This window comes from Macrotis lagotis, chromosome 6 (genome assembly GCF_037893015.1).
Source record: "Macrotis lagotis isolate mMagLag1 chromosome 6, bilby.v1.9.chrom.fasta, whole genome shotgun sequence".
NCBI lineage: Eukaryota > Metazoa > Chordata > Mammalia > Peramelemorphia > Peramelidae > Macrotis > Macrotis lagotis.
The window spans coordinates 1,399,478-1,417,045 of record NC_133663.1 but is presented as its reverse complement, the minus strand read 5'-3'; the positions used below and the strand labels follow the sequence as shown (position 1 = coordinate 1,417,045).

The 17,568-nt window shown below is 57.0% G+C and overlaps 1 protein-coding gene across 2 annotated transcripts in view; it reads left to right on the top strand.

The window, feature by feature from the left end:
- The window catches only part of SPNS2 (SPNS lysolipid transporter 2, sphingosine-1-phosphate), a 43,951-nt gene that overhangs the window by 4,836 nt on the left and 21,547 nt on the right, over positions 1 to 17,568 (top strand). The window contains exon 2 of one of the 2 annotated variants that reach the window (XM_074190541.1): positions 8,641 to 8,706. In XM_074190541.1, the coding sequence (XP_074046642.1) occupies positions 8,641 to 8,706 (66 nt within the window). Of the gene's footprint in view, positions 1 to 8,640; positions 8,707 to 17,568 lie in introns of those variants that run through there. The other variant, XM_074190542.1, reaches the window with a different exon arrangement.

The window sequence follows — 17,568 nt, the reverse complement described above, 5'->3', positions numbered from 1 at the left end:
GAGGGACTTGTCCAAAGTCCCACAGATGGTGAGTCCAAAGGAGGATTTGAACCCAGGCTCTCTGCAGCCAGCGTCCGGCCTCCTTTGGCCTCCACGAGCCTTCCCCAGCCCCCCACCTCCCAGGCTGCCTCTCTGGGATCCGTCCATCATGCTCCCTCACTCTGGAGCAGGGGGCTCTGGTGACAGCGAGTTCCCCAAGGGTCCTGAGCTTCGTCTACTTAGCATCAGGCGCACTTTGGCCCTTCTTCAAACAGGTCTGCTGGGGACTTGGTCGCTAGTGGGCCTCCCTCCCTGCCAGGGACTGAGCTGGGGTGAAGGCTGCCCAGTTGATGGCCTGGAGGTACTGGGGAGCAAAAGGAAGGGGAGCTGGCTGGTGGCCCCCGAGGGGATGCTGGTCTCCTTGCTGGGCCTAGGCTCTTGGGAATGGTCCCCGGTCTTCCTCCTCCCCACTCCTCCCCACCCCCTCCCTGCGAGGCCGAGCTCCTTCTGTGGCCGGGCCAGGGAGTTGAGCCCAGAGGGGCCCCAGTCTGTTCCAAGGGATCCCAGTTCCAGGAAGCTTAGCCCCAAATGATATGTTGTAACCACAAACAGAGCTGAACTGAGAATGGCAGTGTGCCCCTGCCTCCCTGGGCCCCTGCCTGGCCTGGAGGGGCGGCCTTGCCCAAGAAGAAAGCTTTGCCCCTCTTTTCTCCCTGCTCCCCCCATCTCCAGCCCTCCCACCAAGGTGAGGAGGCTTGAAAACGCTCTCATCCATCCTTGCCTGCTGTGGGCAGGCCTGCCCGGGCTTCTTGGGACAGTTAGTTGGTCATGTGGCATGTGGCAGGCCATGGGGGAGGGGCAGGGGGGAGGGATCTGGGGTTTGGAGCCCCTCCGGAGGCCCTGGGATCATGCTGCAGGACTCATCATGGGGGATCTTTGCTCTCTCCTGCCCCTTTCCCTCTCTTCCCTTTTCCTTTTCCTTTCTCCTTCCTCCCCCCCCCTCCTCCTCCTTTCCCCGTGGGGCTTTCGGTTTGAGAGGAACTTGGGGAGGCCCAGAGTTGAGGGGGCAGTAGCTGGGGCTCAGAGAGCCTCCTCCCTCCCTCCCTGGGCCGTAGCCGCACTCTTCTGTTACTCCCAGGCTCCTTTGGAGGTGTCCCCCTCCACCCCGCACCTCCCAGCTCTGCTGCCACAACTTCCTTCTCTCTCTCTCCTCCTGCTGGAGCCTGTTTGGCCCCATGATGGGTGCTGAGGAGCCCCCTCACAGTTTCCAGGGAAATGGGCAACTTCCTCCACCACTTAGAACCAGGGAAGCTGCCTTCCTTGGGGGTTGGGGAGACCAGCACACTTCTGCTGCCAGCCCCAGCCGCTGCCCTGCCTTGTCCCCACCAGCCATTAGAACAAATTGGGTGGGCAGAGCAAGAATTGGGATCCCCATTTTCCAGATGGCAAAGACTGAAGCCCAGAGAGGTTGAGTGAGTGTGGCAGAGTTGGACCCAGGGACCTGGGGACCCCTCCTGTGTGTGCTTGGTCAGGCGGCAGGGCCTTGGGAAGGCTTGTTTTCCTGTTTTCCCAGGACTCCCATGGGTACCCCTCCCCAGATAGATCAGCCTATGAGCTGCTCCCTGGGCACCATGAAACGATCCATCTTCTACTGCCACACATTTGTCCAGGCTGTGTCCCTTGCCTGATGTGCCTTCCCTCCCTCCTCTCTGCTCCTCTCTGCCAGGACCACTTGCTGCCCACGTGAGCAGGCCTGCCCAGGATTCCTGGGACACTTGGTCCTCTTTTTTCCTCTCTCAGGATCCCTCCTTCCCTTTGACTTCATAGAGATCTGGGGTTTCTTTTTCAGTAGGGATTGCTTTCCCCAGGAGAATGTCAGCTCTTGGAAGGCAGAGTTGGTATGCCGGCAGCCCCGGCCCCCGGCCCCCAGGAGCTGCCCAACTGCCTGGTCCAGCCCCGTGTTTCCTGGGGACAAGGGTGAGGGCAGTCTGCCTCCCTGCCCCTCCTGGGTGGGGCTGGCCAGTCCACCCGGCTGTAATTTGCCCATGGGCTTGGCAGCCACCTCAGCCCTGGTTCTGGGGTGAATGGGAAGGAGGGCTCTTCCTGGCCAAGTCAGCGAGTCTTGGGGGGTGTCTGCCCAGCAGTGGGATGCCCCCGGCAGCTCTCTAGCTCTCTCCCTTGGTGGATGGGCTCCTGGAAGGGGGGCAGGACAGGGACAGTCCTCTCCCAGGATCTGCCCCTGGTGACAGGAGGTAGGGAGGGCCTGGGATCTGCTCCAACCAGAGGCCTGGAGGGGGGGGGGGGGCGGCAGGGGAACGAGAAAGGCCTGAAAGGGTTAAAAGGCAGCGGCTGAGGTCTGCCCTCCTGCCCGTGGCTGCTCCCAGCTCCCCACCGCCCTCATTCCTCCCAGAGTGTGGGGGCTGGCAGAGCTATAATTCACAGGGCCAGCGCCCTTTCCCTGACCAAGAGGGAGGTGACGGAACCTGGGTGGGGGCCAAAGGCCTCTGCTGGCTCTGGGGGGGGCCTGGGACTGGCAAATGGCAAAGCCCAGAGCGTGGCTGTAGTCAGGAAGGTCCAAGTGCTGACCCCCAACCTGCTCAGAGGAAATGGGTGCAGTGTGGGGGACCCTGAGGTGGGGGAGAGGAGTGTGAACAAAGCCTGCTGCTGGGGGAGGGGGAGATAAGTCTGGGAGAAATAGGAGATTCCCATTCTCCTTCAAAGAGCCCTAGCTCATCTGCCTTTCCCTGGGCCCAGGGTGGTGAGGGGGCAGGGCCGCTGATCCCAGGGCATCTCCCCAACCTTCCTCCTCATCCTGGCCCAGGCCAAGCCTCTCTCGGGTGACTTGTCTCTTCGGGTTTGGGTCAGCGGTCACCTCTGGGGTTCACTTGGACAGTCAGGACAAGTGGTGGGTGGGAGTCCCAGGAGCCAGGGAGGGGCCCCTGGCCATCCTGACTCTGCCTCTAGGGCCCTTGTCTCCCAGACCGGCAAGAGGACCACCAAAGTTGAGGAAGGGAATGAGGGCATGGGGGAAGATGTCAGAGACAGGTGGAGAACAGGGCCACCGGCAGCCTTCCCAGGTGGTATCACCAACCACCTTGTGACTCTGACTTGTCTGAGAGTGCCCCACATTATCCTGGGTGGACCTTGTGGTGACCGGGTCTGGGGTGGGGAGGCCTACCGTGACATCCCCCACCCCTGAGGAGAATCAGGTTGCCCTGTGTCCTCCCCAGAGGGTCACCCCATCTGTCTCTGGACTTGTGAGGGAAGGGGAGAGAAGGACCAGGTCTCCTGAGCCTCCAGAACCAGAGCCAGTGTCCGATCAGGTCTGGCCACCAGGGTCTGGGTGGGACCCTCTTATGGTAGATGAATCCGGGGCACTGAGGGGGAGTGGAGTCCATTGGACACAGGTGATTGAACCCAAGGCCATAGCAAGACCCCACCGACTCCCAGAGAGCTGAGAGGCTCCAAGGAGGGCAGGAGCTGCTTTAATGTGTAGTCGTACCCTGAGAAGGAGGAAAACTTGGGGCAGAAACAGGGAGCTTCATTCAGGTCGGGGCACAGTCTGTTCAAAGCCACGGAGGTAGGAACAAAATTAGAGAATGACCAGAGACTGGAGAATGTGGATCAGTTGTACCACCCACCTGCCCTGCTCAGGGCCTAGTGGGGCAGAGCAGGAGGGCATCAGGCCATAGTCCCCGGAAAGGGGCCACTGGTCCTTGGGGAGGGAAAGCACCTGAGGGGAGCCAGGAAGGAGGAAGGTGGGGAACCCTCCAACACAGGAACAGCCCCCCACAGTGGGGAGAGCTCGGCGCTATGAGGTGGCATCTGTCTACTTTGGCTGCTGTGGGGGCCTTCCCTGGGCAGAGGCAGATTGGGGTCCAACTGGGAAGGGTTTTAAATGTTTAAGAGGAATCCAAGGCCAGAGGGAGCCCCGGAAGCTTCCTGGGGCAATGTCTGGAGTTGGGGCAGGGAGCCCCTGGAGGAGCGTTGATAGAGCTGAAATGGGGGTTCGGGTCAGACAGAGGAGGAGACAGCAGCACTCAGGGAGAGGGGGGAGACTCAAAGGGAAGCCTGAGGGTTCGAGGCTGGGGAGGGGCCTGGAGAGAAAGGGGAGCTGGAGCCCTGGCAGGAGCCAAGGACAGGGGATGATGACTAGCCCAGGTTGAGGGTCTGAGAGTCCTGAATCTCCCAGGATATGGGAGCTAGTCCTCGGGGACTGGCGCTTGGTGGGGGCCATGGCTGGCCTGAGTCTCTGGGTGCCAGGCCCAAAGAATATTGGGGGCGAAAGCCAGGAGACAGGGGATTTTGTTCATGCCAGGGCTGGGCAGCCCAATATAAGGAGTGATTCAGGGCTAGGCCGGACTGAACCTTAGGTGAGGGCCTTGACCTCTCAGGCCTCAGTTTCTTCCTCTGTGAAATCATCCCATCCCAGAGATCTGGAGATGAATGAGACAATGTACTTGGGCCTGGGATGGGAGGAGTGTCCACCCAAGAGCCTGCACTGGTGGGTCTGGGGTCTAGGTGGGGGGACACACACACAGAGGAGGGCTCTGGACACAGTGGGTGCTCTGGAACCTGCCACTCGCCCCAGGTGCTGCTGTTGTCTGGGAGAAAGGACCTGAGGGGTTGGGGAGAGCGAAGGCTGAGCTGGGGTCCTGGGCCCCCAACCTTGAGGATCCCGAATGGACAGATGAGGAAATAGAAGCTCAGGAGGGAAGCCCAGAAGTGACGCATCCCCGCCCCTGCTCTGGGCCTGCAGGGCCTCAGACTCTGATGGGGGGGAGGCAGGACCCCTTCTCCTCTTCCTGGCAGCTGGCCTGGCACCATAAGCACTTGTGGATTCTGGGGGCTCCCTGGAAGGGAGATATCACTGACTCGGGGAGGGAGTGGGCTGGTTGGCTTGCCCCTGTGTCTGGTGGTTGTCTGGGCAGCAGGTCCTTCCACCCACCCTTGGCCCTTTTCTCCTGGATCTTCCCAGCCTGCCACACTTGGGCTGATGAAGGCTTTCAGGGCACCCCTGGTCAATGCTACCCTGGCAGCTGAGGCTCAGCCCCCAGGAATCGGGGTGGGATCACACAAGGCAAAGAGCCACAGCTTCTCTGGAGGGCTGGTCGGGGGTCTCTGACCCTCGTCGGACCCCCAGCTCCCTTAACACCAATAGCAGCGGCGGCAGCATCTCTATGGCCCCCAGTTCTGTTAGCCTTTGTGGGATTGTCTGCTCTGACCTGGTCAGCTTGGCCTGCCCTCAGGGAACTGCCTGTCTAGTGGGAAGAAAACCAGGCTGAGCTCCCTAAAGCATCACCCCCCCAGCGGGGGCTCTGACGAACCCCCTGCTGCCAGCCGGGGGCCCTGGGGGATGCCCCCAAACCTCCCTATGGAGAGAAGGAAGCCGGGGCAGAGGATGTTAATGAGGGGCCCCCAACAACCCTGCCCTGCCCCTCTAAGAGCTTCCATTCTCTAGGGATGCACAGAATCATGTAATCATGACGATGACCCTGGCGAATATCTACCGAGCGCCTCCTGTGGAGCAGGTCACGGGGCATTCTCACGGCCACCCCAGAAGCCGGTGCTGCCGTTATTGCTCCCTGAAATGTGCCCGAGGCCAATGGAGGTTAAATGACCTCCCCAGGGTCACACAGGAGTAAATGTCTGAGGCTGCTTGTCTCCAGGTCCTGTCCTGTCCCCTGGGCCCACCAACTCCCTCCTTCTAACTCTAGGGTGGCCTGGGAGCGAAGGTGTCCTAATTGGGGGGGGCAGTGCAGGAAGTGCCAGGAAAAGCTAGTGGAGAAAGGAAAGGGGGTGGGGGCCGGCCAAGGGAGCCTGGCAGCTCGCCGGGTGCCATCACTGCCCTGGGATCACTGGTTCCCATCACGCAGGAAGATTCCCCTCCCCCCAGTTTCCAATTCTTTGTCACCATGAAAAGAGCAGTCGAAAGCTTCACAGGTCCGTGGGTTATCCGGAATCCCTTAATGTTGACGGCTGAGGTGCTTTTCTTGACCAGCCTCTGTCGCTCTCTGTCTCTGTCTGTCTGTCTCTCACTCAGAAACACACACACTCACACACACATACACATACATACACATACTTGTTCATGCACACACTCACTTGTTCATGCACACACTCATACACACATTCAGTCATACTCTCACACACACACTCATGCACACACTCACATGCATACTCATACACACATACACTTACTCATGTACACTCACACATATACATACTCATACACATATACGCTTACTCATGCACACACACATATACATACACACTCACACTCTCTCTCTCTCTCTCTCACACACACACACACACACACACACACACACACACACACACACACACGCGCGCGCGCATTGTGACTATTTTTCAAGTCCGCTGCTTGTCCTGGGCTGGTCCATGGCTCTGCCTTCGGGGCCCTGAGTTCATCCCTCGCTCTAACTCTCCACGTCTCACCCTGTACCACCCTCACCATAGAAGCAGTTTAAAAATAGATTTTCATAGACGGGTGTTGCTTTTCCACATCTCCAGTTCCTCCAGGATCTCCCCCTCACCTCCCAGGTGACCATCCTGCGGAGCAAACAGACCCCAAACGAAAGACAAGATCGCCACGACCACCACAATGGACCAGTACAGTGAAAAGTTGGGAAACCTAGGTGGTTTGCAACCCTTTCGGACACACCGTTATATTCGTAAAAACTGAGCAACCCAAAGAGCTTTTCTGTGACTTATCCATATTGTCATATTAGAAATCAAAGTGGATACACTTAAATATCCAGTAATTCATTTAAAAACAATAAGATACGCATCTCATTTTAGCATGTTACTTTTTAATGAAAAATAACTTATCCAAAACAAAAGAAATGAGGACCAGCGGCATTTGGCCTGAGTAGAGGCCAGTGGAATCCTTCCCACTTGTGCTCTAGCTTCAGTGTATCGAGATACATTGTTTTGGGATGGATGGATGCAGTCGGAAAAGGGAAGAATATTCAAACAGGCGATTGCTGTCTTGTATTATTTTAGGATAAGACAAAGTTAAAGCGAAAATGGATTTAATTAAAAGAGAAAACTAGGGGAACTCCACTCAGGCCAGCGATAGTATTCAATATTGGGTTAGACCAATTAGATCTGAGTGTACAGTGATCAAAACAGCCCCAGCTACCATATGAACATAAAACATCACACACTTTTTCCACAAAAGAAGTCAGATCCAAATAATGGAAGTAGCATCTATTATTCATGGGTAGGTAGAAGCAAGGTAATTAAAAATGGCAATTTCACCTAACTAATCTATTGGATGCTCTTCCAATTAAATGACTAAAAGTTCATCTCACTAAGTTAGAAATAATAACAAAGTTCACTTGGAAGAACAAAAAGTCAGGAGCTTCAAAGAAATCAAGAGAAAAAGGTGGAAAGGAAGCCAATTCAGTCCATCAAACCTTAAACCTTATTGTAAGCATTGCTGAAGTGTAAACTGAGTCATTTTGGTTACTTGAAATTTTCTTGTATAAATAAAATCTAGGAAGCCAAGGATAGAAGGAATGTGGAAAGTTGGGGAAAAGCAGCCATAGGCAATCTCTGGGATAGGATGTGCTCAGGTCTGATTCTTGTGGGGTGGAGGAAATGACGACCTGGTCGGTTTAGAAAAACATGGAAAGGCTTGGGCCTAGGAAGGGAGAGGAAGATCTCTGCAGAGTGTGGCTTACATATATGTGGATGTCTGTGTATGATTACAGATACCTATGGACATGTCTATCTGTGTGTGTGACCCCCCCCCTTAACTGTAGTCTTTATTTAGGAGTGGGGGAAGGGAGGGAAAAATAATCAGGGTCCGGCAGAAAACCAAAGCAAACCTCCAAAGAAGCCAAGCCGCCGGGCAGCTGTGAACACAGTGTGGAGGTTTATTCTATGGGCCTACTCACAATGGGAATGGCTTGTTTTATGTTGAATCTTGGCTTGTGCTTGTAAATGTTGCCATTTTTTCTCATCTAATATTTGTTTAAAATAAATTTTACAATTACAAAAAGAAGAAAAGAACAGCTGTAAATAGTCTTGCAAAGATGGGTTGCTCCCTCTGTGCCACCTGCAGGGCAGAGGCCTAATAGCTGTGTCTGCCCCTGGATCAGACAGGCCCCCCACAGCCCATGTCTCCCCTTCCCCACCTTCCTAGCCCTCCCCCCAACCTCGCCCTGTCCCCAAATGTCCCTCCTGATGGTGGAGCAAGTTCAAAGTGAGTCTGGCATTCAAGGCCCCCCAGATTAGCCCCCTGGGACCTCCTCTGGGCCTGTCATCCCCAGCCCTTCCAGGCTCAGCTCCAAGTCTCCCTCCTCCAGGAAGTCTTCCTTGACTACTTCAGACCCTACCCCCCACCCTAGATGGCCCCTGTCAGCTGCTACTGCTCCCCCCCCCACCCTCCTCACCATCAGCCTGCAGGCCTCGGACCCCTCCGACCAGCCACAGTAGGGGGTGCGTCCTGGCTTGATAAATGAATGAATGCTGGAATTGGTGCCCATAGCCAGGGGAGGGGGGTGAGTCCCTCCACAGCCCCCAAGTCCCCTGTCCCTGCTCCCGTCATCCCTCCCCCCCCAGCCCATCCTTCCCCAGTCCTGCTGTCTGGGAGTCCAATGTCTCTGAATGTATGTCTGCCTCTTCCCTTAACAGGCGTCCTTCTGGACATCCAGCAGCACTTTGGAGTCAAGGACCGGGGAGCTGGCTTGCTCCAGTCAGGTAAGACCCCTCCTCCCACCCCCAATCCCTCAGTGGGCTGAGGTGCCTAGCTAAGGTTCCCAGCCACGTGTGAGAAGAGGTGCCCCAGGAGGTGCCCACAAGGTCTGAGGGGTGAGGGCCTGGGGTTGGGAGGGCCAGATGGCCAGGCTGGGGCCAGGGCACTGCAAGTCTAGTGCTCCATGGGCAATGAGCTGAGACGGGCAAGGAATCCAGGGAAACAGGTTTGACTCAGAGCTGAAGGTGCATAGGAGGGGCTGGGCAGGGAGCACAGACAGGGAGGTGAGGCCCTGGGGGCCAGGCAGTGAGGACCCTCTGGGAGGGGAGAGGAGGGAGCAGAAGACTGGTCCGTGGGAAGGATGGTGAGGCCAGAGAGCCCTCCGCAGGGACTGGGAGAGAGAAGCCTGGCACCGGGCAGAGGGCCCAACAGAACAGTCACATGCCTCAGTGGGAAGGGACTGCCTCAGTGTCCTGATCTGTACAATGAAGTCAAGCTCCTGAGGGACCCCTGAGGGCCCTTCTGGCTGTGCTTTGCTATTCCTCCAGCCCGTTCATTCTCCAGTGTTCAATGACAGTCTCAGGGAATAGGAGGAAGATTCACAAAGTATTTTCTTGCACAGGGCTGGCAAGGCAGGGAATGGGAAGAAAACTAGTTATTACACAGATGGGAAAAGTCTCGGGTTGAAGTGACTTACCCAGGGTGGCTCAGCTTGGGTCAGAGGTGGTGACAGGCTCCAGGTCCGGACCAGCAGATGCCCAGGAATGAGGGGCAGCAGAAAGTTCCCCAGTTTGGTCATGCCCACCTGAGCCCTGGAGCCTTGCCCTGGGGCATGCTAGCTGCTTGTCACAGGAACCAATGAGGAAGGCAAAGTAGAAACAAAACCCAAGACCAGTCCTCCCAAGAAATCACTGCCATCCGGCCCAACGTCAGTGCATTCTGATAAAAAAAAAAAAAATGAAGTGGCTTTGGCTCTCTGGGAGTCTCAGTTCTGGCCGGGGGGAGGGGCGGCTCCGGGTGGCCGTGACCTCTGTTCTTTTTCTTGAATACTGTTCTCCAAGCAGGAGCGGGGTGGGAAGGCAGAAAATGGCCCTGGGGGAGGGGAAGAAGGGGCAAGAAACAGGCTTGTGCTGGAGATGCCCCAGGACTTTGGACCCTCCCTAGCTCACACTTGCCTGGCCGCTTCTCCCTGCCTAAACTACATGAATATGGGTCCTGGGCAGCCCCCCCACCCCCATGCCATCTCATTCTCTGTTTTCTGCCCCACTAGCCGGGGGGTCCCTGAGAGCAGGTATGTCATCATTCCTGTCTGAGCATCAGACAAGCACCTGCTTCTATAGGAACTAGGAACCTTGGAGAGGTCAGGACCAACTCTGCAGCCGTCGCTGTCCCTAGGGGAGGTGGGGGTGGGGGGCTGAAGGCTTGGCCTCCCTCGGAGGAGCCTTTTATCAGGCATGGGCTGGCTGGAGGCCTGGGGGGGGGCTCTGGGCTTCTGCTCTCCATCTGAGCCTAGGGAGCCTGTCCTGGGCACTCTCAGAGCCCCTGGGCTGGGGGGTGGGCACTGCCTCGGGCACTCACCGGCCAGCCAAGGAGCCAGAGCAATGGGGGCTTGGCGTGATGGGGCGGAGGCTCCAAGGCTTGGACCCTGCTTGGGAGCCACCCGCCGGCTCGATGGGGTTTTGTAAACTCGGGCTTGGACTCTGGACCTTAGGTGGGCACCTCCCAGGTGGTGGGGCAGGAGGCTGCCCAGGTGGGAGTTCTTCCTCCTCCAGGCCTGAGCCTGGGACTCCCCTCCCTCCCCCACGCCTGGGCAAGACCCAAGAACCTGCCTGACAGGTTTCAGCTCAGCCCTCACCCTGACCCCACATCTCAGAGCTAGTGCTGTGAACTTGCCGGGTACGGTCTGCTTGGGCCTGGCAGGCCCTCTGGGGTCAGGTCGTTCCCCCCGGAGGAACCTCCTCTTTCTCCCCTCAGAGTCCCTGGCGCCAGGGCTGTGGGCAAGGCCACCTGGAACTCAGGCCTGAGGCCGGGGAGGGGGGCGGCCTCAGATCTGAGGGGGAGCCCTGGAGCGGAAAGCTTCCCTGGTTCCCGAGGGGGGGTCAGGAAGGAGCAAAGGACCAGACATGGAAGGAATGTAGCTCCAGGCTGTACTGAGAGGAAGCCGAGCAGAGGAAGGGACTGGCCCAAGGTCACCCTGTGACGGCACATGCGTTTCCTGAACAGTGCGTGGACAGCGGCCACCTGACGACCCGGGCTGTTTGTGTTCACCGTTCCTAGGGAGAGCGGGCGGCTGGCCGCTTGGGTGAGGCCCCATTGCTCTGTTGGCTAATCGGAGTTAGGTAACATCCTGCGGGCTCTTCAGCCAGCGGCTCCCACCCGGATAGCTGCCAGGCTGCCCTGCCCCGGCTTCAGCAGCCTCCTGGGTCCCCCACTCCTTCCGAGATGGAGGGCGAGTAGGATCCGCCAGGCCCACCCACAATCCTACAGGGGTTAATTAGCTAATGAGGGGAATGACGACAGTAAGTGGTGCTGAGATCTCCTGAGGATGCCCAGGGTTAGGGCGAGGACCTGGGGACTAGCTGTGGCACATCCCAGTCCCCACTGCACCAGCCCTTCCCGTCTGGCAGCCCGGAGCCCCAGACTATGTGGCCCTCAGGGTCAGCGGACCAATGGTCCTGGATGCTACAGACTCACCCAGTGAGTGATTGAGGCCCTGGCCTTGGCTCTGGCTTCCCTGGGGGAGGGTGTGAAGAATGGTGAAGCTTTGGGTAGGCAGAGAGGGGGGCAGCAGGAAGGAAGGGCATCAAAGGAAGGGGAGGAACGTTTGGGCTAGTGTGTTTGAGCCTGGCTGGAGCCGAGGGGGCATGCCTGGAAAAGCTCAAGGTGAGGTTAGAGGCCAGTTGTGGCCAGATGATGGAGGCCATGCAGCCTGGCCTCGGTGCATGCCAGGAGCCTAGGGAACAGCGGAGGAAGGCCAGGGGATTACAGGGCCACCTTGGGAAGGAACCAATGGGAGGACTAGTGGGAAGATGCTGGGGCTAGGCCTTCTTTAGAAGAAATAAATTTGATAGAGGGGTCATTAGGGATTCCCTGTAGTATGTGGAAGGGCTGCCCCTGGGGGACAATGTGTGTCCCAAATGGAGAAGATCCAAGGGGAGAACTTGGTGAGGATCAAAGGCAAGAGAATCCACTTCAGACTGGCCTTCCAGATGAGGCGCCTGAGGCTAAGGTGGCACCCAGAGTGGTGATGGCACTTCAGTTGGCTGACTGGCTGGCTAGCTGTAGGAAATCTCTTCTCTGTCTCTGCCTTCCTCCTTCTCCTTCCCCTTCTCCTCCTTCTTCTCCTTCTCCTCCTCCTCCTTCTTCCTCTCTCTCTCTCTCTCTCTCTCTCTCTCTCTCTCTCTCTCTCTCTCTCTCTCTCTCTCTCTCTTCCCCTCCCAATTTTAGGAAGACAGGCCCCAAATGTGACTGGTACCTGTGCCCATAACAGTAGGGAGCAGCTGGTAGACAGAGAGAAACTGAACATTTGAGAGGAAGAGACGGTCTTGGGGTGGGAATGGAAGCAAGCCAGGGCTGTGTTGGTGCCAGCCAGTGCCAGCTCAGAGCTGAGTGTCAAATGTTCAGGCCTGAGTGTTTCCACCTGAAAATATGCAAATAAATCGAGCTTGATGTGGCATCATTGGCATGGACATCTTAGTGTTCATCAGACTAAAAGTGAAGGAGGTATTGGGGAGCAGGAAGTAATTCTTACTGATGTGAGAAGGGGAGCAGGGGAGGCAAAGGAGTTTGGGGGGCAAATGGCCTCAATTTTTCTGTTAAAAAATGAACAAAAAAGATTTGGGGGGAGGCACTTTCTGGTGTAACTCAGGAGGCTCTGGCTGCCAGGAAATGGCCAGAGGAAAGAAGAGGAGGTTTGAATGGCAGGGAGGAGTGAAAGGATGGCCACCTGCAAGAAGGACCAGTCAGCATGGTTTGTGATCTTTGTCCTTTCTGCTCAGCAGCAGGGCACTAGGAGCAAAGGGAGAGCACCCAGGGTCAGTGTGGGTGTGGTGGCAGCAGCCCTGGACCAGCAAGGCAGGAGGAGATGAAGCCACTGTTGAGTTGAACTGATTTATCAAGGGGTTAAGAGAAAGGAATGGAGGAGACCAAGAACTTTTTGGATGATGGGATGATGCTGGTCCTGTCAAAGGTCCGAATGATGCAGGGTCAGCTCTAATGAGAAGACCCTTACTAGGGAAGAGGCAGAGGACTTTCCAAAGCAAGTGCTCAAGGACAAGCGATGTGGCCACCCCAGTTTGTGGGGTCTTGATGGGAGAGGTCCCTGTGTGATGAACATGTGAGGTGACCATCTGAGATGCAAAGGAGACTCGAGGAAGGTTTCTTACAGGCTGTGAGGCCCCTGGAGGGGAGAATGGAGCCAGCTCTAAGCACTCCATTTAGGAAGGTCATTGATGAGCTGGGGAGACTATGGAGGAGCCACGGGTTGAAGCCTAGGAGACTGCCAAAGAATTGTGGCAATAATGGTGCTGGTGGGGCGGCTAGGTGGCGTAGTGGATAAAGCACCGGCCCTGGAGTCAGGACGACCTGGGTTCAAATCCGGTCCCAGACACTTAATAATTAATTACCTAGCTGTGTGGCCTTGGGCAAGCCACTTAACCCCATTTGCCTTGCAAAAAAAAAAAACCTAAAAAAAAATAATGGTGCTGGTGATAACTACGTGGCCATAGGGCCACCAAGCCTCTTAGCCTCACACCTGTGAGGGTGGTCCCCTCGAGAGCATGGAGGTGCCCAAGCTTCTCAAGGGTCAGCCGTGACCTCCTGCAGGAAATAAAGCTTCTGGAGGGTGTGAGAGACAAAGTGACGGAGGTTCACTTTCTAGGCATGGCAGACCTGGCAGGACCTGTAGGAAGACTCCACTATCTGAGGTAGGACTGGACCCTCCACCTCCTGGAGTCTCCAAACAGAGGCCAGGCTGGAGGACCCCTGGTGGGGAGGAGGGGGCATGTGGAGGACATTCCATTCCAGGGATGGCCTGAACTCGGTAGTTCTTGCTCCTGAAGTAGTGTCAGCTGCTACCCTAGTCCGCTGTGGATGCCAGGATGCCTTGTCAACACTCCCCCCCACACACACACACAGCTGCTGGGCAAGCAGTCCAGCCTGTTCTGGGCCTGACTCACCGGTGACTTGGGCCCAGTCCCCTAATCTCCTTGATCAAACCTCTTTGTCTCTCCCTAGGTCTGATATGGTCTAAGCAGGGCTTGGGGCACCAGCCAAGGGTTGTCCATGCCCAGATCAAAAGGCTTACCCAAGTCAGCAGCTACCCGGCGGGCAGGGAGCCTGGCAGGCAGGGGACCCAGCGGGCAGGCCAGCAGCTCTGGGGAATGCAGAAACAGGTGGGGATGGAGGCAGAAAGGCTGAGTTGCCTCTGCCAACTTCCCTTTGCCACAGGCTCCCTTCTTGCTGTGTCCCCTGGGGTGGTAGGCCGAGGAGGGGTGTCCCTCTGCTTTGACCCCCTGACCTCCTCCTCCCCAGAGGGCCCAGGTAGTACAGAGAGATGCCCACTTGTCAGGATGTGGGGAGCAAGGCAGTCTAATTGAGGATCGGGATGACCTCTGCAACCTCCCAAACTGCCAACGACTTGTCCCTTGCAGATGGTCTCCAGCTCTGTGCTGGGCCCAGGGGGCCCTCTTTGCTGTGGTTCCAGTTAGCCCCGGGGCAGTTGATGACACAAGGACTAGAGCTGGTCCTGAGTTCAAATGCAGCCACAGACATTTAGTAGCTGGGTGACCCTGGGCAAGTCTTGAGCCTCTGCCTGCTCAAGCAACACTTGCTCTCAGAATTGTTGTGAGAATCCAGTGAGATCATATTTATAAAGTGCCTAAGACAGTGTATGAGAGAACAAGGGACTCGTGGAGGTTTATTGATTTGGAAGAGGAATGTGTGCTACAAAAGAAAAAAAAAGACAGGGAGTTGGTGTTCTGGGAGGAGTAGCATGGGGGGAGTGGCAGGAGAACAGAGGGATGCCCCCCTTTCCAGAAGCTGTGAGGCGGAGAGTAGTGGGGGCCCCGGATGACTGGAAGCACATGGACTGATGGTGTGAGAGCGGTGTTGGAAAGGAAGAGGAGGTAGTATGTCTTGGTGGTTGTACTGTGTGGTGGTGAGCATTTAGGGAGGTGACTGCTTCCTGCAGAGCTTCCTTGGCATGGATCTGATCCTGTTTTTATTTCCCCCTCCCCCCGGATTTTGGCCAGGGGCCTGCTGGGGGGGGGGGGCAGGAGGGACTGTGGTCTAGGCCATATATATCCGGATCTGCCCATCAGGAAACCAAGCTGGAGGCGTTGGGGCCTGGAGGTGGCCAGACCTTTCCTAAATAGCTGGGTGGTTTCTGGGGGCCTGAGTCTGGACTTTTTAAAAATATCTATCGCTGGGTGCGAGGAAGGGATGGGGCTGGAGGCAGCAGTGTGGGAGTCCTTGGCAGGGAAGCTACCCAGAGCCACCAGCAGCCCAGATCCGGGCAGCGCCCACCCTGGCTACATAAGACCGGGGCCCATCCAGCCAGCAAGCGTCGATTGGTGTGGGGATGAGCGGGGATCCCAAAGCACTTTGCCAAGGCTGGCTCAGTCCCCCCACTTGCTGAGAGCCGCCAGCTCCACTCGGCTTGTGGGGACATGGCAGGGGGTTGGTGGTATCTCTGGTCTGTCTTCACTTCAGCCCAAGGGCCCCAACCCCAGTCAGACTGAGGTGGTCTGGCCCTTCCTTCAGGTCTCAGTTTCCCCCACTGTAAATGAAGGAGCTGGACCCTTCATCCCCAGGTCCCCTTCTGCTCTAAAGAATCTAGGCCCAAGCCAATGTGCTTGATTCCAGGGGCAGTGGGCCCTTCCACTGGCCGCCAGGGAGGGCCAGCCTTTCGGGGTGGTTGGGTGGCTGGCTCCCCCCAGGGGTCCTGAGTGGGCTTCTCCTCCAGGCTGCCCTCCAGATCTCACTGGGGTTCCCTGACGTCCCGAAGCAGGATATCCCGGAAAGCTGAGTGGCCAGTCAGGGAGGACCCTCCCTCCCCCGCACTGGGCAGTCAGAGGTGGTGGGAAATTCATTCCTTGGGGAAGGCCTGGTGGGGAGGGAGAGGGAGGGCCTGGATGTCAGGGGAAAGTTCTGGGAAAACAAAGGGGAGGAGGGCTGCCTGGAAGGTCTGGGGGCAGGGGAGGGGGAGGGGGGAGGCTTCACCTGGGGCCTCGCTCTCCGATTTGATGAAATGGGTCAACATCCCAGAGACAACTGGGGGGGGCGGAAGTGCTCGGCGGGAAATGTCACAGGGTGGGCTCTGAGGTGAGACAAGAGGAAGCGGGTATAAAGAGCCCCCCCGGGGCTGAGTAACTGTGGGAGGGAGAGGGACCCGGGTACCCCTCTAGGGTCAGGGGTCGGGATCAAGCAGGTCGACAGCCCCACCCCCAACAGCTTGGGAGGATCCAGTGGGCTGAGAGGATTTGAAAGGGGGAACTGGTGATTTGGCTATGGCTTGGGCCCCTGGCAGAGTGGGTGCCCAATGAGTGTGCACTGGTTGGCTCTGAAAGGAACCAGGGTTCAGCGGGCTGGGGGACCCAGAAGCCCACTTCAAGTCAATCAGCATTTATTAGGCACCAACTAGAATCCAGTTTGTTGGGCTCAGCCCCGCAGCCCCCAGGCTCTCTCTGCCGCTTGGCTGTCTCCACTCTCCCTCCTCCCCAGCCCCGGCTCTGCCTCTATTTCTCCCTCTGTGTATGTATGTCTCTGCCACGGTTCCTGTCTCCCTGTGGTGGGTCTCTCTCTCTCTCTCTCTCTCTCTCTCTGTGTCTCTCTCTCTCTCTCTCTGTGTCTCTCTCTGTCTCTCTCTCTGTCTCTCTCTCTCTCTCTCTCTCTCTCTCTGTCTCTCTCTCTCTCTCTCTGTCTCTCTCTCTGTCTCTCTCTCTCTCTCTCTCTCTGTCTCTTTCTCTGTCTCTGTCTCTCTCTGTCTCTGTCTCTCTGTCTCTCTCTCTGTCTCTCTGTCTCTCTCTGTCTCTTTCTCTGTCTCTGTCTCTCTCTCTCTCTCTCTCTGTCTCTCTCTCTCTCTCTCTCTCTCTCTCTCTGTCTCTCTCTCTGTCTCTGTCTCTGTCTCTCTCTGTCTCTGTCTCTCTGTCTCTGTCTCTCTCTCTGTCTCTCTCTGTCTCTGTCTCTCTGTCTCTGTCTCTCTCTCTGTCTCTCTCTGTCTCTGTCTCTCTCTCTGTCTCTCTCTCTCTCTCTCTCTCTGTCTCTGTCTCTCTCTCTGTCTCTCTGTCTCTCTCTCTGTCTCTGTCTCTCTCTGTCTCTGTCTCTCTGTCTCTGTCTCTCACTCTGTCTCTCTCTGTCTCTGACTCTCTTCCTCCCTCTCTCTCTGTCTGTCTCTCTCTCTCCCTCCCTCCCCTTGCTCTGATTTTGGTCTCGGTCTCTCCCTCTTTGCCACTGTTTGTGTCTCTCAGTCTCTCCCCCTCCCCTCTGCCTTGTTTCCTCCCTCCCTTCCCTCCCTCCCCCTTCACCCCCTCTCTCCCCTCCCATAGCTCGTGGCCTAAATCCTCTCAGAGCTGGTGCCCAGAGCCTGGCTGAGTTAAGTTTGGAAGCAGCTGAGCCGTCCCCATCTGAAGCAGGTTTCCGGGGAGGTGGAGGCAGAGGCCAGCAGCCCCTTGTCTAGACTGTCAGACAGGAGGGCAGTTCTGACAGAGGGTCCCAAGCCTTTCATTTAGAGATGAAGAGGCTGAGGTCTTCATCTGCCCCCAAGCCCCCACTGAGTGAGTGCCCGTTGGATCCTGCCCTCCAGTCCTGGGTCTTGTCCTGTGAGGCCCCCGTTCCCGGACTGTCTTTGATTGCCCCCTTCCCTTTGC